This window comes from Letharia lupina, assembly GCF_014066315.1.
Source record: "Letharia lupina isolate WasteWater1 chromosome Unknown contig_6, whole genome shotgun sequence".
NCBI lineage: Eukaryota > Fungi > Ascomycota > Lecanoromycetes > Lecanorales > Parmeliaceae > Letharia > Letharia lupina.
In genome coordinates, this window is record NW_023502975.1 from 144,287 (window position 1) to 170,055 (window position 25,769).

General features: G+C 51.0%; 11 protein-coding genes and 1 non-coding gene across 12 annotated transcripts; 6 read left to right on the top strand and 6 right to left on the bottom strand.

Moving 5' to 3' along the window:
- Positions 1 to 421: 421 nt before the first annotated feature.
- HO133_008967 (uncharacterized protein) lies at positions 422 to 1,379 on the top strand (the record flags this gene model as incomplete). The annotated part of the gene is made up of 2 exons (XM_037299829.1): positions 422 to 879; positions 1,250 to 1,379. 2 exons carry the CDS (start codon positions 422 to 424, stop codon positions 1,377 to 1,379), a joined length of 588 nt encoding a protein of 195 aa, XP_037154655.1.
- A 110-nt stretch (positions 1,380 to 1,489) lies between these two features.
- On the top strand, positions 1,490 to 2,943 carry HO133_008968 (uncharacterized protein; the record flags this gene model as incomplete). The annotated part of the gene is made up of 3 exons (XM_037299830.1): positions 1,490 to 1,719; positions 1,915 to 2,779; positions 2,833 to 2,943. The coding sequence occupies 3 exons, from the start codon at positions 1,490 to 1,492 to the stop codon at positions 2,941 to 2,943; spliced, it is 1,206 nt and encodes a 401-aa protein (XP_037154656.1).
- A 1,050-nt stretch (positions 2,944 to 3,993) lies between these two features.
- HO133_008969 (uncharacterized protein) lies at positions 3,994 to 5,219 on the top strand (the record flags this gene model as incomplete). The annotated part of the gene is made up of 3 exons (XM_037299831.1): positions 3,994 to 4,010; positions 4,052 to 4,357; positions 4,604 to 5,219. 3 exons carry the CDS (start codon positions 3,994 to 3,996, stop codon positions 5,217 to 5,219), a joined length of 939 nt encoding a protein of 312 aa, XP_037154657.1.
- A 1,437-nt stretch (positions 5,220 to 6,656) lies between these two features.
- Positions 6,657 to 7,470, bottom strand: HO133_008970 (uncharacterized protein; the record flags this gene model as incomplete). Its single annotated transcript, XM_037299832.1, has 2 exons — positions 6,657 to 7,297; positions 7,365 to 7,470. The coding sequence occupies 2 exons, from the start codon at positions 7,468 to 7,470 to the stop codon at positions 6,657 to 6,659; spliced, it is 747 nt and encodes a 248-aa protein (XP_037154658.1).
- An 860-nt stretch (positions 7,471 to 8,330) lies between these two features.
- Positions 8,331 to 9,032, bottom strand: HO133_008971 (uncharacterized protein; the record flags this gene model as incomplete). The annotated part of the gene is made up of 2 exons (XM_037299833.1): positions 8,331 to 8,506; positions 8,681 to 9,032. 2 exons carry the CDS (start codon positions 9,030 to 9,032, stop codon positions 8,331 to 8,333), a joined length of 528 nt encoding a protein of 175 aa, XP_037154659.1.
- Positions 9,033 to 10,286: 1,254 nt separating this feature from the next.
- HO133_008972 (uncharacterized protein) lies at positions 10,287 to 12,369 on the top strand (the record flags this gene model as incomplete). Its single annotated transcript, XM_037299834.1, has 2 exons — positions 10,287 to 10,620; positions 10,691 to 12,369. 2 exons carry the CDS (start codon positions 10,287 to 10,289, stop codon positions 12,367 to 12,369), a joined length of 2,013 nt encoding a protein of 670 aa, XP_037154660.1.
- A 342-nt stretch (positions 12,370 to 12,711) lies between these two features.
- Positions 12,712 to 13,447, bottom strand: HO133_008973 (uncharacterized protein; the record flags this gene model as incomplete). Its single annotated transcript, XM_037299835.1, has 2 exons — positions 12,712 to 13,271; positions 13,426 to 13,447. The coding sequence occupies 2 exons, from the start codon at positions 13,445 to 13,447 to the stop codon at positions 12,712 to 12,714; spliced, it is 582 nt and encodes a 193-aa protein (XP_037154661.1).
- A 1,589-nt stretch (positions 13,448 to 15,036) lies between these two features.
- On the bottom strand, positions 15,037 to 16,849 carry HO133_008974 (uncharacterized protein; the record flags this gene model as incomplete). The annotated part of the gene is made up of 3 exons (XM_037299836.1): positions 15,037 to 15,792; positions 15,924 to 16,142; positions 16,196 to 16,849. The coding sequence occupies 3 exons, from the start codon at positions 16,847 to 16,849 to the stop codon at positions 15,037 to 15,039; spliced, it is 1,629 nt and encodes a 542-aa protein (XP_037154662.1).
- Positions 16,850 to 18,148: 1,299 nt separating this feature from the next.
- Positions 18,149 to 19,281, bottom strand: HO133_008975 (uncharacterized protein; the record flags this gene model as incomplete). The annotated part of the gene is made up of 4 exons (XM_037299837.1): positions 18,149 to 18,255; positions 18,604 to 18,945; positions 19,009 to 19,185; positions 19,248 to 19,281. The coding sequence occupies 4 exons, from the start codon at positions 19,279 to 19,281 to the stop codon at positions 18,149 to 18,151; spliced, it is 660 nt and encodes a 219-aa protein (XP_037154663.1).
- A 1,718-nt stretch (positions 19,282 to 20,999) lies between these two features.
- Positions 21,000 to 21,094, top strand: HO133_008976. The gene has a single exon. It is a non-coding gene; the product is annotated as a tRNA-Leu (tRNA).
- Positions 21,095 to 21,449: 355 nt separating this feature from the next.
- HO133_008977 (uncharacterized protein) lies at positions 21,450 to 23,303 on the top strand (the record flags this gene model as incomplete). Its single annotated transcript, XM_037299838.1, has 1 exon — positions 21,450 to 23,303. One exon carries the CDS (start codon positions 21,450 to 21,452, stop codon positions 23,301 to 23,303), a length of 1,854 nt encoding a protein of 617 aa, XP_037154664.1.
- Positions 23,304 to 24,609: 1,306 nt separating this feature from the next.
- Positions 24,610 to 25,744, bottom strand: HO133_008978 (uncharacterized protein; the record flags this gene model as incomplete). Its single annotated transcript, XM_037299839.1, has 2 exons — positions 24,610 to 25,604; positions 25,690 to 25,744. 2 exons carry the CDS (start codon positions 25,742 to 25,744, stop codon positions 24,610 to 24,612), a joined length of 1,050 nt encoding a protein of 349 aa, XP_037154665.1.
- Positions 25,745 to 25,769: the final 25 nt, after the last annotated feature.

Consider the following 25,769-nt stretch of genomic DNA (forward strand, 5'->3'; position numbering starts at 1 on the left):
ATATTGGTAGCGGATCGCGGTGTGTCGTTTAGCTAGGTGTTCGCGACAAGCTCAGCGACGTAGGTAGCGAATGGTGACAGGCAGGGAGCAAATTAGTAAGCAGTGCGCGTCCGACCGCCTTGTTTAATTTGTTTCGGATGTGTCTAAGGGGGATTGAAAAGGCTCTGCTGCCTTGCTCCGAGGTGACTATTGGCCAATGGCACTGATAAATGTGGGGTCTGACCCATCATTCCGGACAGCGAGCACGTTCTGGTAATTTGAGCGCTACTTATGATAGCTACTACTTGCATCTCAATGGAGTTGCCGTCTGAGTTCTGGAAAATTGAGCATCACACCTGTGCAAAACCTGAGTTCAATGCACTCACACTGTTACCCACTCTCCACTCCAGATCAAGTGGTCATATCCAATAGCTTTTCCCAGATGACCCTCCAGCTTTCCTACCGAGCTGAACCCATGGAGTCCCTCAGTGTCACGGCAAGCACCATTACCCTCATTGCCACCGTCAAAAAGACTTTAGAAGTCCTTCAAAAGATGCGTCACGCACTCCAAGGGCTAGATGCGCTGATCCAGGAGGCTTCTGATCTTGCGGTCGTCCTCAGGGACGTTGAACCCTTCCTTCGAACCTCGGAGCCCACTCCTCAAGACGGTGCAGAGCCCCAACCACAAGATCTTGGCCTTTCCCAGTGGTCGGAGCGAGCAAAGTCTACGCTGAATGAGATAGAGGTCCTTGCAATGATCCACGTCAGCTCAAAAGGCTCCGGTTCTCAGCTCAGGGGCTTGTGCAACAACGCGAAAGTTGTGTCTCAATTGAACACAAAGCGCCAAGACTTGCAGACTGTCAAACTCAATCTGAATATGATCCTCTTAATCGTGAGCTCGTAAGATCATAAACCATCAACGTGCTTCCACGAGGGTCTCTGGTGGTTAGGCGGCATCAAAGCTCGACAGACTGACGCGATTTTAGCTTTCGATCCTTTCGTATCGAAGCTGGCGTACACCGGCTTCTGACAATGAATGCAGAGTCGACAGCTTCACAACGAAACTTCCAAAGGGTTGCATTCAATGCATTGCTCCATCAGGGCCAATCGATGCAGAACATCCGTGGGGAGGGGCAATTCAGTGTCCGAAAGACGCAACCTACAAACCTTGAACTATTTCAATGCTGGGAGTGCGCCCTTACTGCCGACGGGCGCTCCCTCCAACGACCTTGCTCTAGGACCTTCAGGTACTCATAGCCCATGGTTGCAGGCTGAATCAGGGTGGCAAGGTTCAGAAGTTGGACATCCACGTCACGACAGTACAAGCAATCGCCGACTCCAACCTCGGCGGGAGTGCGATTGGGGTTGCAATTGCTCGTGTCATGCACGTCGGTCGTTGACATCTCTGGAGCGGTTAAGCTCGATCATAGGCAACGTTTCAGTCAAATTTAGAGCACCTAGAGGCAATTCCCCCTGCGATCCAGTATCCTGCCGCCGAAAGTCTCCACCCATGATACAGATCGACTATCTCTTCTCCCCATGGATGCTCATGGCCATTACTTCAACCACGATAGTTGTCCCCAGCTTGCATTCCTGGAACATCACCTTGCGAGTTTGCAGAGTCGTTCCGGATTCAGCCATCATCTTCCGCTTTGCTTTGGACGGCAATCTTCAAGGCATGAAGATGTTGTTTGATGCAGGATCCGCTTCAGCACATGATGTTGACGCTAGCACTGGAACGTCTGCTTTACTGGTGAGATTGCATGTCACTGTACAAGTTTTGGTGAGCTGATTTTGTAGTATGCTACCGATAGAGGCCATATCGACGTGTGGAGATTTCTTCTAAAAGCAGGAGCAGATTGTTGTCAGGAGACTAAAACCCACCAGTAAGATGTCCTGTCGGTAATGAAAATGCCCTTTTCTGACCTTCTGAAGCTCACCGATGGATGTCGCGTGTGGCCGTATCTTAGGCGGAACGGCATCACCGGAGATCACAACAGCATTGACCGAGGACTTTGATATCGAAGAACACCTCGAGGAGCGACAACTTCCCGTTCTTCACAAAATTGTTCTAGGTCTAGCTGAGGCGGATTTAGAAACCCAGCTGCGATTGTCAACTATGGTTAAGATCGACGCATTAGACTACCAAGGCCGCACAGCGCTGAGCTGGGCGGCCATTAGAGGAGACAGTGCATCCCTGAATCTACTCCTGAAGTACGGCGCTGACCCGAATGTCGTCGCCTACAATGGCGACGCGCCACTTCGTTACGCGACGAGGGCGCCTGACCCACGCTGTGTTAGGCCCTTGCTTGAGAGTGGTGCGGATGTCAATGCTGTGAACGCATGGAAGGGAAATCCATTGGCATACACCACGGCGTTTCGAGACGACCTTCGGTACTTGAAACCCTTGTTGGAGAAGAGCGTCGACATGGAACACAAAGATAGGCACGGACGCTCGGCACTAATGCGCGCAGTCCTCAACAATCGTCCAAACCTAGTCAAGTGCTTGCTAGGAAATGGTGCAAAGCTTGCAGAAGCCGATGCTTGGGGTTTCCGGCCGCTGATGGTAGCTGTTGAGCGCAAATTCCACGCAGTTGCTCACATCATTCTGCAGAGCGGTACTTCCGAGTTGGGCGTGGAACCCCTCTCGTCTGTTCTCGAAATTGCTTTGGTCTCTGGCGACCGTCAAACCGTCGAGATGCTTGAAGGACTTCAGTCACGAGTACTGAACGCTGGTGAGGAGGATTCTGAAGTTGTAGGAGCTGCCACCAACGACTTAAAAGACCTAGGAACACAGAATGTAACGTCCCCAGCTCGGACTGCCTTGCAGGCATGGCCTCTAACATTCCGCAGGATACGACACAGCTTCAACAAGCTGCACGAGCCCTTACAACTGGTTTCCAAGCTTCAAAACCCGCGGTACCTGTTTTAGTGTTCAGAAAAGAAAAGGTAAAAGCTGCTTGAAACAAAGAGGGGGAGAAGAAAAGAGTGCGTGACTACAACGAACAGGACAGGCGCTCTTCTGATTTATAGTCACGCGAAGATGCTTAGGTGTGCGCTCCATATCTCCAATTATCTAATTAGCGTATTCACGAATGCTTGACTTCAAGTCTTGCCCATAACGCCATGAGTACTGTACGTATCAAAGAGCAAGGCAAATGAAAGTCTATATTTCGATTATTGCAACTCTAGTAGTGTACCGTCGGGTTAGAATCAAGCCCCGAAACCCCAAAATTTTCGAGCGTGAGATGAATTGTCCTAGCAACCTTGAGCGTCCTCGGAATCTATCCTGCAAGGAACCGGATATTCTCTCACCAGCCGGCACGGTGGGATAAGGCTGCAGCGTAGACCAACGGTATTCTGATCCACGGCTTCGTAGATTTCGTTACAGTCATCGTCGTAGTTTTGGAAACGGCTCTCTGAAATCGGAGAGACTTCAGCTGGAGAAGATTGATGGATACACTTCATTGAATTTCCGTTGCAGTAGTGATTCCTATACAAGATGAAGGACTAAGGATCCGGGCGCACTTTGTTCACCACCTTGCGGGTTGGTCCAAGTCCTAGCACAGCGAATCCCCTCTCCAAGTTTAGTATGAGGCTTTTCCATGAATAAGCATTGCATTGGAAGATGTGGATGCCTACATCGTGCAAGACGGACACTTTATGATTCTCTCTCCGTGGACCGCTGATCCGCTTAGACACTGCGGTCGTGGTTCTGGCCTGCGCCGTACGCTGAAAAAGATACAGCTGTTTTGAGACAAACACTAAGCCTGATCCTGCCGCAGCGTCGCCCAACCCTTCCTCAAGAACGCTCCAAATCACAGGTGGCCACGTGAAGCTCTTTATCGAGACGGCTTCTTTTGAGCCTCCTCAAGGGAATGGGTGATGTGATGGCCTTTCGGAGCGGGGCCTGCACCTCATACTCTCAGCCTCAGAGTGGTCTGTCGTTTTCTAGCCACGGCACCGCGCAGATAGACACCCGGCCTCCTTGAGCTTTTTATTGCCTTGAAAGCCATGCAAATGCCATTGAGGTTTGTCCCTCCTGATATTCAGTCTCACTACTGGGATGTAGCGGCGGCCATAAATTCGGCGTGGCATCATCTCCAATTCGGTCTCGAGCGCCAAATCTTGTCATGGCAGAACTCGAAACAATCTCTCTCTCGCAGCTTTTGGAGGTCGACCCTCAAGCGATGAAAGAGCTTGAGGATGCAGCCACTTTGCAAGGTTTTTTCTACCTCGATCTGCGGGGATCAGAAACTAGTCGGACACTCAGAGACGTAGACGAGTGTGTTGAAACAGCAGGCGAATTCTATGCCATGCCGTTTGAAGAAAAACTGGGGTATGACATTGACAAACTGGGCATGCACAAACTCAATGGGTAGATACATCAGTCGCATCACATACTTGATCTCAGAGCTGAGAGTGTACCAGATACAAACCGGAAGGCAGGAACGCGGGAATCGAAAAAGGTAAACAAGACGGCTTTGAAGCCTATCTTGTTCGTCCTCATGTGATCACATGATGAGTCTCCATTGATAAACGTCTAGGTTCCACGAGACGGGATGTGTAATCCGCTTTTTGATGGGGGAAAAATAATGCTACCTGGCCCTCTTGATGCACACAGGAGTCTTCTCGAACGTTTGATGAATGATCTGCACGCAATAGGTATTTCGGTTCTTCGCGCACTAAGCCTTGTGCTGCGTATCCCCGTCGAGCGGAGCCTCGAAATGAGCCACCGACATCATTGCTCATCAACGAGTGCCCTTGGTGTCCTCAAATACCCTCGGCTATGGGCCGAAAGCCCTCAGCTTGGCCACGGTGCACACACAGATGTCGGCTCATTGACCCTGCTCTTCTGTTCGGAACCTGGACTTCAGATACTCGATCCAAAGACCGATCAATGGGCGTACATTCGGCCTAAGGATGGCCACGCCATAGTCAACGTGGGAGACTCTCTGCGCTTCCTCAGCGATCATCGCCTACGCTCTTGTCTTCATCGCGTAGTTCCACCTGTGGAGGGGAAGATTACAGATCGCCTTTCCTGCGCGTGCTTCCTAAGGCCTGAGTTGGACGCTGTGTTCATGGACGACACGGGAAAGTCTTGGAAGAGTGTCGACTGGCATGACGGGAAATATAAAATGTTTCGTGCACCGACGGAAAAACAGCAGCAGGATTCTGTTCTGACGGGCAAAGCCGGCTTCTTGGGGTCTTGGTGCCCTGACAGTATATGGTCGGCGTGAATCGATTTAGTCCTTGAAGGGCTAGTCACATGAACTGAAGAGAATCTCCGTAGCAGATAGCACTCACATATACACACGATACAAACACTCTACTACGTCCCCCTATTATCCTATTCTTGCACCGCTATATGATAAAGCGATACTCACCCTACGCTAGATGAGAGGTAAGTCGAACAGAATGGCGAGCTATGGCATGGGAGTAAGCAAGAAGGGCCCTTACTTTTCCGCGGATCCCTACTCTGGTACCCCAAGTCTGGGTGCTGGGAAGGCAATACTGATTCTAAATCTCCATGAGATTGGATAAGAAAGACCTCGATATACTAGCATCACTTCGATTCGTCGCGCAAGCCTTCGAGAGATCTGGTTCTTGATGATCGCAATTGCACTCCTCTACGATGTGGCCATGGCCTTCGCTAGAAGTCCCGGTGGTCTCCCTATCGGCTACTTGTTGACCTAGCTGGAGTTCAGCAATGTCAAGAATATCGCCAATCCACTCCTCTGGACTTCAGCCTTCCCCTCACGACATAGTTCTCAGGCCGATTGGAAACGCCATGGTGTCACAAAGTTGATTTTGTTCGCGCTGCTCGCAGCCTCCCTAACAATCTTGACAAACCTGATGGGAGCTGCGACAGCAGTCTTGCCCCTACCCAGTCTTCAATGGGTCGAATTAGAGCGGGTTCCACAGCAGAGACACGACGGAGTCGCGTTGAGCCAACCTCCCCAAGGCGACGTTGTTTTCGCCGGGAGCTGCAATGATGCACAATTGGAGACTGGCAACTCAACCTGCACTACTAACGTATACCGGGCCAAGCCTAGGCGAATGGGCAGCGACGGCGCTATCATCAAGTAAACAGCTCGAGCAGCCATTTGGGATGGCCATCCTCGCCACCTCACAGGACCTTCCTTGGCAGCTCGTTATTTTCATAGAATTTATCGAATTGACCAGGCCGTGCATATCCGTAGCCCAACGCCTTTCCACTTCCCTAGAATCCCCTTTGTATAGAAGATCAGACGTCGTCTTCTGCGCATCGCTTCTCCACCCTCTCTTGCACAACCCTACCTATCACTTGCAGGAATGTCTGTATCCAAGCCCAGCATGTCTCTCTTCCTCTGCAACTACATCCTCAGCTTCTCCATTGGGACTTCTGCACACTGGCACCCTCATCGCCAGCTCGACAACGGCCCCGCCGCCCCCGTCCATGCCAACGCCGGTCCGGCGTATGGTCCTCCAACTACCCCTACCAAACCCTTCGACAACGGCGCGGTTGCGGGACGAGCGATGCTTGCTAATATTGGCCCGCAGTAGTCGTACTAGGGAGGTGGGCTCAGGCATCTGAGGGTGTGTGAACGCCTGCAGATGGTCTTGGGACAGGCCCTGACCCTTTGTCAGTAGAGACCGTTATCCATCCAGCCACTCTGTATGTGCGTGCCGATAGCTCAAGCTTCATTCTCCGGGACAGCTCTCTCAAGCCATCCGCATAAATCCCTAACCTCCGCTCCCACCGTACTATGTCCCATGCCCTCATACAACTTCGCCTCAACCCTCTCCCCTTCCCAACCCTCAATCTGGTCCTTGTATCTCATAAACATCCTCTTCGGCACCAACTGATCTCTTGATCCATGACCCAGAAACCACTTCGTCTGCGATGTATCCTGTCCCTCCTCTTTCCTGTCCTCCATCATCTTCCCCACCCTCCCGCTCAACGGCAGATAGCCCGACAAGCCCACCACCCCACCCAGCTTGGCTTTGTACCTGCTCATGAGTCCGACGAGCAGGGAGATGGCACAGCCTTGGCTGAATCCACCAACCACCAGCCTTTCCGCTGGCACCCCAGCTTCGACTTCTTTATCAATGAGCCCGCAAATATACTCCACACTCTTCGTCATCCCCTCTTGATCGTCCTCCTCGTCATTCTCCTCAGGGTCGGGTTCTCCAGAACGCTTAGGCATTGGTATAGGTGAGAATTGCTTCGGCATGAACCAGGCTTGAGCCATGACATCACGGTTCTGAGGCGCGTTGGGTAGGATCCATTTTAGGTGGGGCAGCTTGTGAGCGGCGTGGAATTGGGAAACAAGATCTGTGAAGAGAGACGAGGTCAGTCAAGTTTGAGACAAATCGAGGGAAGAGCTCTGCAGGTTGCGCACCTGTCCAGCCATTGGCATCGTCACCGAGGCCATGTAGGAATATGATTGTTGCGGGAGAAGTCGAGGAGCTGGGGGCCGGGATGATTATGGATGAGTCGTTGGACATCCTTTGAAAGAAGGGTCTACGTGGATGCTTCACATACTTTTGGAAGGTAGGAAATCAGACCTTGACCAAAGGCATCGAATTTCTCGGATGGCTTTGCCAAGCAAACAGAACTGCCGCTTTATATTCACAGCAGCTGGTGGCACGAGGACACTCTCCTTTTCATTTACGCACATTCTCGTGGATATCGATCAGAGTAAGATAGCTCTTTCTATCGGAGAGTATTAGATAAAGAGAATTCAACGCATTAGGGATACAGTTCCCCTTGCAGATGAAATTCAACACTAAAGTATTCACCGCGCCTGAGTTGTAGGATTTCTACAATTTCATCCAGGTTTTTAGCCCTCTACGCATGATTTCTGCTACATGCTCTTACCACCGCGCGAGCCTGGATGATTGCGCCCAATTGTGATGATCAGGTAGCAGCTCGCTCCTAAAGACAACCCAAAGGTAGTAATCACAACAAATCTAAGGGGTGTTTGGAAGAGAAGTTATACAGCATTCTACATATGGTGAAACCTCGCATCTTGATGTATGCTAGCTAAGGAACCAGAACTGCACACAAACGAGACACCGTTCGAAGTTCCCTTCGCTGATAGGGCAGGGGAGTCCACCAAGGTTGTACACCATTCCTGACAACAACGCGACCCACATCCATATTCCTCTGCCCTTCCAAGACGGCCCGTACGAATTGGCCAGCTGTGGCAGGATCTCCTGCACCAAGAAATTCGCTCACATCCTGCTCGTTACCAAGCCCCGTAGCAAGTCGGCCTGGCGAGATACACCATACCTTCACCACATCTTCCTTAAGCATGCGGTACCACTCTGAGAAGCGATGAAGACAAGGTCAATACAACTCTTGGCTAGACTTTGAAGACTCTACTGCGAGTGGACGGGAATTCCTTCATGACAGCATTGGCCGCTTGTCCGGCTTTGACGAGCGAACTTCCGCCAATAGGTACCTCGTAGGCTACTTCAGAGTTACAAAGCGCTCTGACCATCTCGAAGCCCATACCAGTGTTTGCTCCCGTTACCAGGACTATGATGTTTTGGTCCATTGCTTGCAATTATGGCTCGTTCGTACTTTGGTGGTGGTGGATGCGATGACAGAAGACTCAGTGTTCATGTGTAGTGAAAGAGGAGAGAGTGCCTACTGGTCCTCTCTTCTGATAGCAAGCCCCGGACTAAAAGCCGCTGGATGAAACCCCGCTACTTCCAAAGTACGCGGCTGTGAGGCGATCGGCTTCCTGCCTTGGTGGCAGATACTGGAACAGCACTTTTTGGAGGGGCAAAGGGACTGCTGAACCGAGGATCAGACTGGCCCCAATGTTTTCTTCATACTCAAATATGTCATCGTCTGGTGTGGTAGCTTCGCCAGGTATGATAGCGGATCTAAGCCCTGCGGTATCCTCTAGCATAGAAGACCAGAGTAGAGTTGAGCCATTGAAGACGAGTCCTTTGGACATTGAAACTCCGGGCTCCATGCTGGATTCCTCTCGGTTCACCTGTTGCTCTGCCACTTGGTGAGAAAACACTCTTCCCATGAGGGGCAGAGCCATCTCCATGTTGAGCAAGTTGCTGGACAAGCCGCTCCAGATGCTCAAGCCGAGCTTCAGCTTGCAAGCGACGCTCTCGCTCATGTTCTAAGCCATTTGCGAATCGCTGGTATGTGCAGGACGCCTCATCGCCTCTTCTTGCGCAAGGGGTACATGGTGTACAGCGGTCGTGTCTCAATTTCCGTCTCCGGCATTCAGTGCAAGCGAGCAACTCTCGATTCCTATAGTGTGTCTTCGTGCAGATTCCATAGATGGTATATACCGGCAAGTGAAGTCCACCCGTCAAGAAGGGCCTAACAATTTTAGTTCTAGCACCAAGACGTGACGCGGGGAGCTCATCTCCCACTTCTACGTAGAAAATCAGGTAGGAGAGGCGGAGAATCTCTTTCACAGAGGGGCACCGCTTGATCCACAGTCGAGGAAGTTAGCTGCTGCTATCCAGTACTTCAAAATCAATTGCAGCTAAGCAAAGGTCGTCACGTTTTCTAGTCTCCCATCTACGAGCCGACTATCCCGATCAGTACATAAGGGTTACCTGTAGGGCTCTGAAGTCCGATTCTTACCTGCACATGCCAAGACTTCTGCGTCAAAATCTCGGGTGAGTTGTGCTTGAGTCTGCTTCGGAATTATGCCTGACCTGAGCTCACCCTGGAGACTAGGGCTCATTACAGCGTCCCCAAATTACATCCCTCGTTCGTAGGGTCTGACCCAGATTACTTCGCTTCGGCATACTCTGTAGTCTTTCTCATGAAGCCAAGCAGTCCTGTCTCGAGCTTTCATGTGGAGAGGTCTAGCCATGGATGTCTAACAAATTTGTACAGCATAATGCGATAAGCAGACACGACCTTCCGCTCACTAGTGCTGTCTCGCTTGATATCCCACGGAAACTACACGCACAAATGGGTTCTAAACGATGATTGGCTGGATCCTGAGGCTCGGAAGCACGTAGACAGCGGTCCACAACGCAGCTCAGCCTAGAAAAACTTCCGCTACATAAGGTAGAAGACCTGGAGTCTAGATACAAGAAGACGCTGAAAAACAAGGCGCGGGTGGTGGGAAAAAAGTCCAACCCAATTTCTTGCGACGAGAGGAACAAGAATGAGGAGCAAGAAACAGGAGGGATACCACCTATCTAAGGCTCTTCCAACATGGCAATCTCGGCTGTATTGCGATATGTGTGCTGCGCCTCCCCCTCACTAGCCCCCAGTCAAGCTGTGGCGAGTAGAGACCTCTCTGCAAATCTGATCGATGACTGTCTTCAAAATGCTGTGTTCCCTCTGTGACGCCATATTCAGGGCGCCCATAGAATTCACATCCCGCCTTTACAAGAAGTTCGTGGATCTTCATCGAGAGTCCGCAGCTTCAGAAAATTGTTATATGTGCGATTGCATATGGCGCAGCTTCATTGGTGACGACGAGAACGTTGAGGCAACTGATGCTGCAGATTATTTTACCACATACAGGTTCATTGACCAGTCCCGTATGCATGGTCATACCGGTCTTATTGCGCTCGTCGTAAGTTTCAATCACAGATCTGGACGAATTGGGAATCCAACACGAAGGTACTATCCTGCTTTCTACGTTGAGCCTGTAGCAGGTCAGTCACAATCACTGTGGGATCTCAAAAAATATCTAGCTAATACCATGCTCTGCGGAGCATCTGCTAGACGGATACCACGTTCCTGATGTCACGAGAGATCGATCTACGACCAACACAGTTTCCGAGGAAATTTGGACACTCATCAAGCAATGGCTGGGGCAATGCATCAATGGACATGTGAAATGTAACGAGCATGTTTCCCGTATAAATGCTAGACTCCCGGCTCGATTGCTCGACTTATCAAATAATCAGCTACGTCTTATCCTTACGAACGAGACCACACCAGATGGCTCCTATGCAACGTTGAGTCATTGCTGGGGCTCTGGCCAATACTTCAAGCTCACGACAGCTACTGTTGATCAGATGAAGGCAGGTTTCAGCAAAACCTTGCTATCTCGGACTTTCAACGACGCAATTCGTGCTACGCTGGAACTTGGCCTAAAATATCTATGGATCGACGCCCTCTGCATCGTCCAAGACTTCAAGTCTGATTGGAGCCAAGAAGCTCTTGCAATGGCAGATGTTTATCAAGGAGCTCTCTGTAACCTCGCAGCAACTGGCTCCGCAGATGGCCATGGCGGTCTCTTTCACGACCGGAATGCTAACATGGTGTCACGGTGCATCGTTGAGACAGATTGGCCTGAGAGTTCTGTCCAAAAGCTAAGGAAGCAGCCTGACTGGGGAAATAGCAGGAAAAGATTATACGAAGTTCGATCTGATGGATTTTGGAGAATGGAGCTTGAGCGAGCACCTCTCTTGCAACGAGCGTGGGTGCTCCAAGAGCGTCTTCTCGCGCCACGCGTTATTCATTTTGGTGCTCGACAAGTGCTATGGGAGTGCCTGGAAGTGGAGGCTTGCCAAACCTATCCTGATGGCCTACCGTTCGAGTACGGTCCGCGACGTTTCAAGGGACTGGACCCTTCTGTCGACGGGCAAAGGATACGGCGTAACGTGGGACCGACTCACATAGATACTAACCGGTTTGATGCCTACTATCTGTGGGATAATATCATCGCGTCTTATTCGGAAGGCGCATTATCGCATGAAGAAGACAAATTGATCGCGCTGTCTGGTGTGGCAAAATACATGGAAACTATCTTGCGCGACAGGTATCTCGCCGGCCTATGGCAACAGTGTCTTCCCTCTCAGCTCCTCTGGCGTTATGACTCTCCGGGTACACGGCCTCATAAGTACCGCGCGCCTTCCTGGTCGTGGGCTTCCGTGAACCCTCAGACCGATCGCGGCCTTACGGCTGGTCATTGCTACGACATGGGTATCTTAGCAGAGGTGGTCGAGGTCAAGATCGAAAGTCCGGGCCAAGATACCACTGGCCAAGTCACTGGAGGCCACCTGCGACTGCGCGGTCCCCTTTGCACGGCTCAGTTCCTCCCCCGGAAGGAAACCGATATCAGCAGGCACTCCCGCGTCGGCGTGCGGATGGGGGGACTTGAAAGGAGCGGAGTAGTGTACGAGGACGTACTTGGCGAGCTGCAAGCGTCAGAAGAAACCACCGGAGGCCATCAATACCACTTTTTTGCCATCGAACTCCAACTAGGCAATCCCAATACGCTTGTAGGACTGATGCTTCAGCCGACGGGAATACCAAACGGTCAATTTCGACGATGTGGCATAGTGCACATGTCTTTGACTGAAACCGAAACTACTGTCCCAGATATGGAGCAAGAGCCTTGGCTCCAGTATGAAGAAAGTCACGGCGGAAACATTTATACTATCACTGTCATCTAAACAAGTAATTAACCCGTTTCGATTTGGTCAGATCCATACTCTTTTTCCCACTCCTAGCGTGAACTCGACTCTCATCTAAACATGGAGTCATTGACGATTATGTTCGAACCGATACTCGAGGTTATTAGGTTCAGAATCACTTCGCCACTTCTCAAAAGTCTAGTGTGGCACAAAATCTCAATTGACTGGAACAGTATAACGGCGACAATTCTCTACCTACCAAGCGAATGCCATGATATCTGGAACGCAGTCGCCAACCCAAGAACGGAGTCACCATAAATTACTGTAACTTCGGTCGCCCCGCGCCTCCACATCTTCGTTCTTCTGTTCCACCATACAGAATCACACCGCTCTTCCAGCCTTTACTCTTTGACGGTACACCTCGCGCTCAAGTGCGTAAGGGTGTAGCTGAACAGGCTTTCGATCGCGTAGATAGCGCACACCCTCTTCCGCTTCACACGCCTTGTAGGCAACTCTTACTGACTCTGACAAGGTAGGCTTGTCAACATCGGCGGTCGATTTTCGAATTTGCTCATCGCCCACGGTATCATGCATGATATGGTTCTCCTCTACTTTTCCTACCGGATCTTCCCTCATTGTCTCTGGGTTTGAACTCGAACCATCATCACTACCGTGACATCTATCAATCTTCGTCCGCGAGAACGAAACAGGAACATTCCCACCACCGTGCCAAAAAGCCACCTGTGTCTTCAAAGCCGCCTGCTCCGACTCCAACTCTGCTCTTCGAAGCGCGACGTCGGGGCCCGGGTCAGGGAGTCCGGCGAGCCCGCGATCTCTCAGATCGGCGCTGTTTGGCCTGCGCGCGGTGCCGATGACCGCGAGGTATTTTTGGGGCGCCTTTGTCATTGAGTTTGCGATGGAGCGTAGTGGGTAGGTTACCGCTGTGAAGGGGATATGTGGATTGTAAGGTGGGATGAGTCAGGTTCTGCGGATTTGGTGTCGAGACAGGAATGTAGCGTGGAAGACAAAGGCGAGATAGGGGAGATGAAAATTTATAGGGGTGGAGAAGAGAACAATGGATTTAACGAAGCGTACTTTGGGAGCTGAAAGGCGACATTGTTTGCGAACAAAGCTTTGTACAATAAGCCATACCTGACGGACGATACTGATGACCGAAGTTTCGGCGCTCCAAAGTGTGTTGTTCTTCTCCGAAGTTGAAAACGTCTTGCCAGGCTTGGACCATTGAGAGCAGCGTTTCATTAGTCAAGATTTCCGCTCGAAGGTACGGGTCATACGATCCTTAGCCGTTTGGTGAAGAACAGGTCAGCTGAGGGTCGTACGGCTGCACACCGTTGGGGGGTGGACTGCTCAATTTGAGGGCCGATCTGTTGAAGGTCAGGGTGGGATGACTGCAAGCCGTCTGTGGACGCAGAGGCTAGCTGCGGGTCGAGATTGCGCAGCGGTCAGAGAGGGAGTTGTCCATTCTGGGGACATCAGTATCAACGTCATCAGGCTCGTGGTCTTGGGGCCGTAAGCCTTCTAATCGGAGATGTTGAGATCCACTGCCAATGCCCGAGCCAGTCTAGAATGCAACCAATCAGCTGGGGGCTTTGCTCCTGTGCTGCAGGCGAGGCTGCACTACTCCATGCGTCATTCCATCGCGCACCAGAAGGGTTTCCGTTTCGCCTTACGCACGTTGGAAAGTGTACACAGATTTGGTGTCTTTTAGCAAACTTCCGATCGCATATGATGCACGGGTGTAAATGGCGCTGCGTTCTGTTGTGTTTTCCCTGCAATATCTCCACTCGAGAGAGCATCTGCCGTCGCTGCGCTTCTCAAGGCGGCATACCTGGGATCAGACCTGTATGAGATCAGCAAGAGACGACAAAGATTGTTTGGAAAGACGTCACACCTCAGATTTCCGGCATCATCTGGCGTAAGGCAGTCGTCCCAGCGCGCTCCATTCGGATTGCCGTTCTGGCCGACACAAGTCACGAACTGGCCTCGAAGCCGTCTTAGGTCCCTGCAAGCTGAGCTACAGATGCCGTAGATCATCCTCGTCTGCGTTTCACGACCAGGTCTGTCGACCGCCCGAGGCTTCATCTTATACTATTGTTCTCCCGGCGGAATCTTCGAGGCAATAACGACTCCGTGGACTTTGGCCAAGTTGTTCACAAATTCGGGAGACATAACCAGGGATTTCAGTGTTTGCTGCATGTTGAGGGACGTGGCCGGAAAAGTTCGGACCTCGGGGACACAAAATGTAAGAACAAGCTACGGAATTGCTGCGAGAGCAGCGAGTAGACAGTAGATCGGAAGTCGAAGTATATAAATTGTAGGTATAGATTTAAGGATCGTAGTGTAAATCAAAGACCAGAAAGTATCAGAGTCGGAGAATATAGTCTAGAAAGGAACGATGTGATTGTGAGTTAAGTCTCGGTGAATTGTTGTGTATTTTTGTTGAGCCTCGTCTGATAAGGCAGACTGTTTAAACCACTCACTAACTCACAGCCAGGTGTAAGGATGAAGCTACCGTCTTCAATACCTGTATGTTGTGTCCCTGCCAATCGTAAGGAACTTTACCTTCATGTGACGAGCAGGGTCTCTTCGAAAGAGCATTGCTTTGTGAGACACCAACGGTTCATCGTCATTAGCCGGTCTAAGGCTCGCCTGGCTTGTCTGAAATCAAGTGTAAATTTGTTCCTCCTACGAGGTACTACGCTCTCGTATCTGTTCCTCCTTCCAGCCCCACTCCTCCAACAATGCCTGCTGTACGTTCTGTCTTGTCCATCCACTGCATCGACTTGTTTCACGCATGAAGTCGAGAATAGCTTCCTGCTCTCGCCGATCCGTGAACCAACTGTCGCAGATGATGATAGCAAGAGTGGCTGTGAATCTGGCAACGATGAAGTTGTTGCAGACTGCGATGCCGACGAGGTTACGCACATATGACAGCGCCGTCTTCTGCATCTCTACGGTCGCGGACTTCATTCGAGGTCCAATCCGTGGCAGGTTGGGATCGTGGGTTGTGAGCAAAAGTTTTGATAGGTAGAAGAAATGAGCTGCGGCGACATGCTCATCTGTCGCATAACAGACTTCAGGAAAGTATCTGCTGTTTGTTGGGTCTCGTGTGCGGAAGTATATCGGATCGAAGCGGGTAGGGCGTCTGCTCTCCCACACGTCCATCATCTTGCAAAGCTCGTACCATCGGGCATGTGATGTTTCCTCGCCAAAGGCCCACTTCGATACCAGAGAAGCAATGTACAAGGTTTGGTGGAACCACATGTCGTCGTTCTCAGACTCGTTCTCGAACTCGAAGTTGCAATTGTTCAGATCGGTGATAACGCTGCGCTGATACAAGAAGGCGTTGTATATCTCTTGGCGGAGATGTAGCCAGAAGACTGCCCTACGAAGTTGAGACGAATTGTATGTAGCTTCCGGATGGAAGAAGATGGAAGTTCCCTTGAGATGCCTTGGCAAGTCATTGCCAGCTAGATGATAAAGACTCAACAAAGGATACGACCAGATGATTGAGGAGCAGTCTTACACTCAAGACCGTCATACAGATGTAGAATGGTCGTCGTCATAAGTACGCAGTCATCGTTGGCGTGATCCGGGTCGCTCAACATCGGCACAATCATGTTCAGGCATTTGTCGTGGTAGGTCATTGCGCTGTACAGATCACTTTGGCCGCTGACTCGGCTATGATGAAGAGCGGCAATAGCGAGAATCACGGTCATCAATAAGGGACTTGACGCTGCCATGCATGTCGCGATCTTGCCGAAGTGTCTCTTGCTATCGCCAACGTCGAACTTGAATCTGAGTCAGCCAAGGCTCACGGTACTGAGAGGATGTTCGTGCTTACCCATGGCGCGAGATGAGTGACCCAATGCTGGAGTAGCTTTCCCTCTTTTAAGCTTTTCAATGGACACTCCAGCTCCGGTGCGGGCAGCACACTCTCTAAGTAGGATACACTCGTGTCGGTCGGTAGCTTCTCTCCAAGCTGGGATACCTCTTGCAATGAATGGGCCGGCATTTCCGATGCATCTTCGAGGAGGACGCTACCTGGCGGGTCGTAAGGCACTTGCTCCAATGCTGCCAAATACTCTGGTGGGCCATCGTCTAGAACGGAAGCCTGAACAGCTGGAGTCTGAGACGTCGATCCAAGCACGAACTTAGGAGACGACTGCTCCACTGGAGCGGGCCGAGGCTCCACATCCAAGCCCACGGCATCGAACACATTGCTCTCTAGTTCGTCCGTTGGTGAAGCGTCGGCGCTGCTGTCGCTTTCTGTGACGAATTGGATAGTCCCATTGGTGTCAATCCACGTCTGATCGCTGCCGAAGAAGAACTTATATTTGGTACAATCCGCACGAGTGATCTCATCTGAGGGGCACACGAGATGCCGGAAGCGGACATTAAGACGAACGCAATCTCTACCACTCTTCTCGCATTCAGCGCAGGTAGATTGTGTGTCGCAGATTAGATGCCGCACCCTACAGCCTGCACATTTGGCCATATTCTCCTGGAGGAGAGGATCAAACCGGGCACAATCTGCGATAGTCTTCTACCCAATTCAATGCTCAAGGAGGTTTCTCTCGTACTGTGGGTTTTTGACTCTCAAGCACTCTCGCGTCAACTTTGGGCCCAATTCCATTATGTTACGATGCAATCGGCCCACAAAGGGCAGACGAAGAATTCAATATGTTACGTATGCATGAGACTTACGAAGTTTGTGCTGTTGGGTATGCATAACTGAAGAGAAAGAGGGCCGGCTTTTTCGATTGAACATGGCAAGTAGAATGGCGAAGGAAAGTCTTCCGAACGGCGCTCAGGACGGAAACTTTCCGCACGCTGACCGAGCAACTGGACACTTCGATATCGCAAAAGGAAATTGACAACTCCCCTATGCTTGTACTTAGATGGTCCCATTAGCACAGCGCAACAACGTCTACAAAGCCCACAACGACTCTCACATTCATCATGGGGACACCAAAACCCTGCAGCCACGGCCACACACCAACGTTCGAAATTTCGGAAACGAATCTTGATACCGATTTTTGTGTCGGATAACAGAGAACAGGGTACATTCGAGCACTTTCAACCCCTCGGTGCAATCGAAATTCTGCCTGTCCAGAAACACGAACTTGGCTGTTTCGAGTCTCAACGTCCACCTCGCAGGCGCACAGCGCTACTTTAGCCTCAGGAAACGTCCTGGGAGCAGGGAAACGGTTACTGCGCTAGCTTCGGCGAGGGTATGGAAACTCCAAGCGACGGAAACAAATGCTCGTGCAACGGCTGTTGGAGTCTTCGGAATGAAGACGACAATGACGATCACACAAACGCTCCTACGCCCGATGTCATCCGTTGCGAATTATGCGGGTCGAAGCACATTGACGATCAGCTTGGAGACTCTTGCAACGGCTGATCTCGTGACACTGTTTCGTGTGGATGTTTCGTGTGGACGGGACTTGCTTAAGGACCCTCGAGGCTTTCGGTACAAACAACTCAGCGCGCAGATAGGTAACGGAAACGGGTCACAACCTTTTCCCTGTTTGCACTGGAGTAAGCTGGAAGACCAAAACACAAAGTGAACGCTCCTTGCTCGACGCAAGATTGACACACTTTGGGTGTGACCTGTACCTGGAGCATGGATGTATCACACATCAGCTTGGGGGAGATCTTGCTGCTCTGTGATAGAGGATCAGATTTGGAGCGTCTCAGTTTAAGCGAAAGTTGACTGAGTACAGTTTGGATATGAAAACATGACCTATATACACGCGCTATCTCCAAGCACTATGCGACAGCAGTAGTAGAATCAGGACGAGAACCGGATGTCTCGGCCATCATATTCCTCCATGACCGAGAGTTCTAGCGCTACATCATCATCTTCCTCGTCGAAGACATTCCATGGTTTCTCAGTTTCTGAGACACCTTCAGCGGGACCGTGAATGGGACGCTTTCCCTCTTGCTAATGCTGATCGCAAAAGTACCCACCCAGTCTAAGGTCGGGTATCTGAGACACAGCACGAAGGCCGCATCGTTATCTGAATTGTTTTGAGCTAGGTTGGGCATAGCAAGCCCTAGCCACCCCGACATCGCAACAACGTAAGTATTACGCTTTGTGCTTTGAGTCCACCCCATTTGGCTCACATCATGCGGTAACCCCTTGTTTAGCGGTACCACTTCAGGTTGGTCTATGATGGCTGGTCTTGAGATATTCACAGTCAGTCGAATTTGCATGTGGGGTGTGTAGGCAAAAGCTCTGTTTACCTAAATCTGACGTTAGGTGGAACAGCTCGTGGGCCGTCGTAACACTTATTGACCTCATATACACCTTAAGCAGTTCTGGCGCAGCTTTTGTGCCACTGCCTGGTTCCCAATAATAGCTAACTGGGGAATTGCTGGACGCAGATGGACACAGACTGAGATTCCATCTTGTCCTATGACCAATACCCTTGTCGTTGTAAGAAGCGACGTATCCATAGGTGAACAACTTGCCATTGACTATAGCATTACAGCGAGTATGATATGGATCCTCCTCAGAAGGTGGGTAGTAGCCCGTGGCCCTTAACTTGTCCCACAGCAAGCCAGGAAAATATTGGCCGTTTCTCACTATGAAGTCAGAGACATGAGTGGACTTTGGCAAAGAATGAGAGGAGAATCAAAAGAACATACATCGCTTACTCTTCCAATTTTCTTTCTCCGCGGCCAGTGGAGGATTCGGATTTTCTTTGCCGTCTGCACCGACCTCGTTTTTTGTGTACATCAACCAATCATCGTCACAATACCAGTTGGTCGGATAGGATGACGGGTTTTTATGGGTCAAAAACGACACGACGGAATCGATATTCCCTGTACCATCAACCTCAATCAGCACCTCGTAATTGGGGGATGCGGGAATACAAATCATATACCTCGCACATACTGGTAATCATGCCAATTGTCCATATCTACAGCGCCGAATGGATCAAACCTGAAGCCAAGGAATAGGAATAGAAGTTGTCGAAGCGTTTTCCCTTTGTCTGTACCATCCACACTGTCATACCCCAGTTAATCTGAGACCCCTTTGGTCATGTTCAAAGCGTCGTTGAGGGCTGCAGGGGAGAGGTCCATACCATCCCGAATGGATGTCCCGAGGGTTCTACTACAGCCACCCGGCCCATTGGGGTCCGGAGCGCCGGTGAAATTATTGTTGAAGTCTGCCAGAGTGATTGGGTCTGACGTTTATACAGATGAAATTTGCCAAGGAAATGGTGAAAGAGCGATCAACAGGGAAGAAATCCATCTGACAACAGTTACGAGGCTCATGGCGGAGACCGAAGCTGAAATGTGATGAAGGTGATGTAGAAGATCCGGAGAGGGATGTGAAAAAGCACATAAGATGAAACGGCGTATACGCTAGGTGGGAATGATGATATTGCGGAAGATGAAGACCATCTTCTACTTATTGAGTCAAGGATAGCGATATGTCGCTGCTGAATTTGACTGAAGTATGAACGAGAGCCTCGCGTGGTTTTCCCCGCCTGATGTTGGCTGCGCCTTGCACTTTCCCCAGTTCCTCGCTACTTCTTGCCTCGCAGCCCCGTGGCGTCTTGATCAAGCAGACCAGAAAGAGTTCTCCCCTGTTCCATTATTCGACATCTTACGGTACCATCCGCCAGCGATACCTGAGATTTTTCGCCATAAAATACAGCTTCCATGTTTTCTTTAGGCTGCCTTGTCGGGGCTCCACCGGGAATATAGAAGGGGATCTCCATGAAATCGAAGGTGGGGTGGATACTGGAGCTGCCGAAAACGGAGCAGAGGATTGAGAAGATGCTGAAGTAGGCGAAACAGTCGGGAGATGAGGTACAAGAGCAGCGAATTTCCTTTATTCTGCATCTATTGGTTTCGTTGTAGGCACGAAGTCATTTTCACATTAAAGCACCTGGAGAAAGAAAGGTCGACATTATACTCATCTCGCATATTTCACCAGAGTGGTGAGTGTGGCGCCCGGGTGAAAATCGTAAATGCAAACGTCCTTCTCTACATACTAGGTTCGGGTATGATACAGCGTATGCATGGAGGCCTCGCTATTTTCGTCGGGACCAGTGGACCCTGAGACTGGCGACTTACTCGTTGATTACGGCAGTAGGGAGGCTGTCACCCGAAGTCCTAAGCGTTCAAGGTATGCAAATTTGCTTTCACCCCAACTGCTCGGAACGCTTCTGTAGAGTGAGTGGGTGGTCAATGAGGCAGTTCCGATCAGTACGTGGTAGATGGCCGTATATACTATTTATTTAGAACCCTTCTGGACAGCGTATCCCAAGCGCTTATTCTTTTTCTAACCCAGAATCTGTTCGACAAAGTATAATATCTATGACTGCTGCAACGTCATGCCGACCAATGAGGTGTTTGCCTGACACACATGTAGTGAATGGGTAAGGAAACAGAGAGCGAACACAGCGCGACGACCTCCTCACTGGGATGACGCTCATTATTCTATTACTTGAATGAGCTCGCAGATTGTAGCCTCATAATCCGTGAATCCGGGAGAAGCGTTGAACGAAGAGGACTGCCCAGGCAGCGGTGTTGCTGAGTTATGTAACGCCAAGTGCTTCGATGTCTTAATACCCGCTAAATAAATGAATATATTGCACTTTAGGCAATTTTGAGTTCTTGAGAACGGCAACTTGGCCGAGTGGTTATGGCGCTAGTTTCAGGAACTGTTAACAGTATCTACTAGTTCGAAAGAGCGAGGGTTCGAATCCCTCAGTTGTCACTACATTTTTTGCCATCTTCGGGATCCCAAATTTATGCTTCGATGTCTCTGTCATGACAGGTATCAGCGATGTCTCTTTTTCTGCGGCGGAGGGATCCGCCAGGGCTTGGCGGCAAGATCGAGGCTAGCGCGCCTATCCCACATTGCGGCGTCCAACCTTGTTCTCGAATGGGCAATTGCATCATGCATTTCGCTTCTTCTTTCTTACTACTCTATCAATTGAGCAGCGAAGAGGGCATCATACTCCAAACTGTACAATATGCGTCTTCCTCACTACATTTGGGTCTTTGGTAGCTACTGCTGAGCTGCTGGCAGTTGCTTCCTCTCTGCTTTCAGTCTTTGCATTTTGCACACGATGATTGTGCGGTCTCTGAATCGTGGCAGCGCTGCTGCACCATGGCTCGTCTTCTCCATTATATACCTCTCTGCTTCAAGCTTTGTCACTGCACTCCCAGGCCAAGGAGGGGCCGAGTCAGTATCAAATGATGAAGCTGTAGCACAACGCTCGCTGGTCGACTCAAAACCACTGTTGGGCGAAAAGGGTCTGCCGCAACAGCATGCATTCACTGCTGACCACAACGCGCCGTTACTCAGGGTTACACCACAAGAACCCAACACATACCCTTCAACCTACACCGCCCTTCTCAACGCCCTCGAGACAATGGAAAACCACTTCTTCGCCGTCGCTTATGGAACCTGGCCCAAAGCCATTGATTGGACAGCCGCAGTAATGGGCACTCAAGTCTCTGCAACCCTCTCCGCGATGACATCCTACGCTCAAACGCTCAAACCCTCCTCTCTCCTCTGCATAGACGAAGCACGCGACCACGAGAACCTAATCAACCGTTACTTTACCCAAATTACGTCTTTTTATTTTGGCGAGAATGCGTTCGCTTTGCGCACACAGGCCTACGATGATATGTTGTGGGTAGTTCTCGGATGGTTGGAAGCTATAAAATTCATCAAGCTACACTCCTCGCTGCACTACGCCTCATCCGACGACAAGAATGCGACATGGTACGCCAGCCAATTCATTCCCCAATTCGCCCACCGCGCCCGCCTCTTCTATGATCTCGCCTCTCGCGGCTGGGACACTACTCTCTGCGGTGGTGGTATGCTCTGGAATCCCCACCTCGCGCCTTACAAGAACGCCATAACGAATGAACTCTACATCGCTGCTTCGGTAAGCATGTACCTATACTTTCCTGGGGATAGCGATCCCTCACCTTTCCTCACCCATACGGGCCTACCGCCTGCGAAGGCACATGATGTACGATACCTGGACAACGCGATGGAAGGTTATAAGTGGTTGAAAGAGAGCAAGATGAGGAACAAAGACGGGTTATACGTGGATGGCTTCCACGTCACCGGCTGGCGAGGCGGAAAGAATGGGAGTAACGGGACAGGAAAATGTGATATGAGGGCTGAAAACCTGTACACATACAATCAAGGCGTTATCCTATCGGGGCTGAAAGGGTTGTGGGAAGCTACGGGCTCAAGATGCTATTTGGAAGACGGGCATGAACTGGTGCGCAACGTGATCCGCGCGACTGGATGGGAAGACCGGAACACGGAGCAACGATACCGCTGGGCCGGTCTAGGAAGAGGTGGCGTGATGGAGGAATTGTGCGATTGGAGTGGGTCATGCAGCCAGAACTCGCAGACGTTCAAGGGGATCTACTTTCATCATTTGACGCTATTTTGCAGTCCACTGATCCGCCAGGAATGGGGCGAAAACGGAGAGACTTTGCTAGACGATGAAGAAACTAAACAGCTGCACCATAAGAGCTGCGATGAATACGGTGATTGGATACGCCATAATGCGTTCGCTGCATACCTGACGAGAAACCAAGACGGCGAGTTTGGAGAATGGTGGGGTAGGCCTGCAAGGCGGCGACGGCATGGAGATGCAGAGGACGACGAGTTCGAGAGCCCGAATACACAAGGGACGGATTATAGGAATGAGGGCGTGCCGATGGATGAGATATGGCGACTGCCGGAAGACGATGTAATGTACAAATGCGATATGGACATGGACCTTGGGAATCAGGAAAGGATTTGGCGCGATTATGACGGGCGTGATAATGAAGTGAGATCCCACGACATCAACGACAGAGGAAGAGGCAGGACGGTAGAGACGCAAAGCGGAGGTGTGGCGGTCCTGAGGGCGCTCTGGAGACTAGTGGAGTCAAAGCAGGAGGGGGGATGATATTTAAAGAATATCTGGAGAAGAACGATGTAAAAACATATCTCCATCTATCCATATATATAACAAAATACTCCGATATCACAGATATGCATTCATTCCCTCAGACACGTATATATACACATCATCTGCCAACAACAAACCACCCCACAGACCCTCCCTCCTCTTCCACAGCCCCAAAAACCCACATGGCAGAAACACTCGCTACGACAAATCCCCTTCCTTCAACTCCAACAAGGGACACCCCAATCAATCAACCAACCAACCAACCACCCCAATCGATCAATAAACCCTCCAAACCCCCCGCAGCAACCAACACCACGCAGCCTGCCCACCCTCCCAACTCCACATCTGCAAACTCACCACGACCTACCTCGCCCAAGTACCTCAGGTGGCCCTCTAGACTCGCCCTTAATCTCCCTCTATCTTTTTGCGAATAGGGTCTCGCTTGCCTGGGTGCGGATAGGGGGGCGCTTTTCCTTCTGTTCTTGGTTCGGGTTGTGGGGAAGTGGGTGGGAGGGCGCGTGCGTTTGGTTGTGGGGGGTGGTTGAGTGAGTGCTTGGGGGGGGGGTAATGTTAGGTAGGAGGTGGGTATGGGTGGGGATGGGCGGGGATGGGGGGGAGATGGGCGGGGAGGAGGATTGGGGGAGGGGGGAGATGGGGAGGGGGAGGGGAGAATGGGGGGATGGGGGAGATGGGGAGGGGGAGGGAAGAAAGGGAAGTAAGGAGGAAGGGTGAGAGGGAGGGAAGAAAGAGAAGGTGGGAGGAAGAAGGGGAGGAAGGAGCAGGAGAGAAAGAGGAGAATTCCGTATTTTCGGCGTAAAGTCTTCCCCTTTGGTAGCAATTCGGGGCCACAACCCAGATTCCGGGAGCAGAAAGCTCCTTCGGTCCTCCGGTCCTCCAGAGCTGTCTTGTTACGTTGGTGGAATGCCTTCTGCTATTTAGAGATGTCTTGTCTCTCGGTCGATCACCCAAAAGAAAAAGTAAGTACGCTACGAAAAAGAAACATATCAGGAATGAGCGGGAACGAGAAAGAGAGAAAGAAGGGACAGAAGAAAAGGTCACATCGATTCAAGGAGGTTTGGGAGATGTCGAAGGTGGTGAGAAACCCTGTGAATTGCTAAAGCTGTATCAAAGAGCGAATGACGCCAAACGTTCCCCGGATGGCTGAAGAGCAGTAGTCTATACGATATCTAAATGAATGTCCAAGTCCAACGCCAATGCCGAATGAGTGAATATCCAAATCTAAACGCTTAAAATGATTGTATGATTGTATGATCGCTGACTGTCTGTCCTAGATCTGACACGTCTACCAAGATGATCCTTGGCCCTTGGTCATAGTTGCCATGGTAGTCGAAGGCTTGACAGGAGCGGCCTGAGTAACGGAGTTCTGCGGCGGGCTCGATGTCTGCTGCGATGCTGCTGGCGATGTGCTCCAAGCCTGCTGCGATGTGCTGGAAGCCGTGGTCGAGATGGCAGTCCAGGCCTGCTCTGTCGTCGTGGAAGCAGGCGCGGGTGGGCTGAAGATTGGTGTGGTGACGGTGCATTTTCCGCAGGTCGTGACTGTGTCTGTGGTGAGGAATGTGGATGTGCTGGTGATGGTTTCGACGGATGTGCTTCCGCCGTTGTGGTGGGTTGTGGTTGAGACGGGGCAGCTGGTCACCGTGGTGTAGACGATCTCGGTGGTGATGACGTCCGTGGTGGATGTCAGGACGACGGGGGTTTTGCTCTGGCGGTTCTTGGTCATGGTGCTCATGGTGGTGGGCGCTGGTGTACTGGAGGTGAGGGAAGTTGGTGTGCCGGCAGTTGATGATGCGGGCTTTGTGGAGCTGGGAGCCGTGGAGCTGAAGATGGGGCTAGAGACTGTCATTGACGAAGTTGCGGAGGTAGCTGGGGCAGAGCTGGAGCTAGAGCCGCACTCAATCGATCCACAATCCTGTGGGGTCAAGCTGTATCCAAAGCTGCATTCGACGGCGTAGTAAGCACCATTCTGGTATTGTCCGACATTGGTATCATAGGGTGAGCCATATGTAGTTGTATACTCGGCGCAGTGCGTACCATCAATCTGACCATTAGTGTAGCCCAAGTAAGCATTGAAGAAGTTGCAAGGCATGTAGGAGCCATCCGAGTTAGGGTGAGCTTTGTCATAGGCAGTGTTCTCGAGACACTGCTGGGCGCAGAAGGCAACATCGAGCTCAGTACCGGCTTCGAATTTGACACCAATGTAGGTGGAACCGGAAGGTGCTTGGATGGCGCCGTTGAATGTGACCGGGCCTGAAAATCCGGACTGCGCTGCTGGTGAGGCTGTGCAAGTGTAGGCTTGTGTGCTTGAGCTAGATGTTGACGTTCCAGAGAGCGAGATTGAGGGCGAGACTGAGGGACTGCTTACGGTTGCTGGCGTGCTTGAGGCGCCGGAAGTCTTGCTGCTGGATGTAGATATCCATGTGGGGGTGCTTGAGGATGATCCAG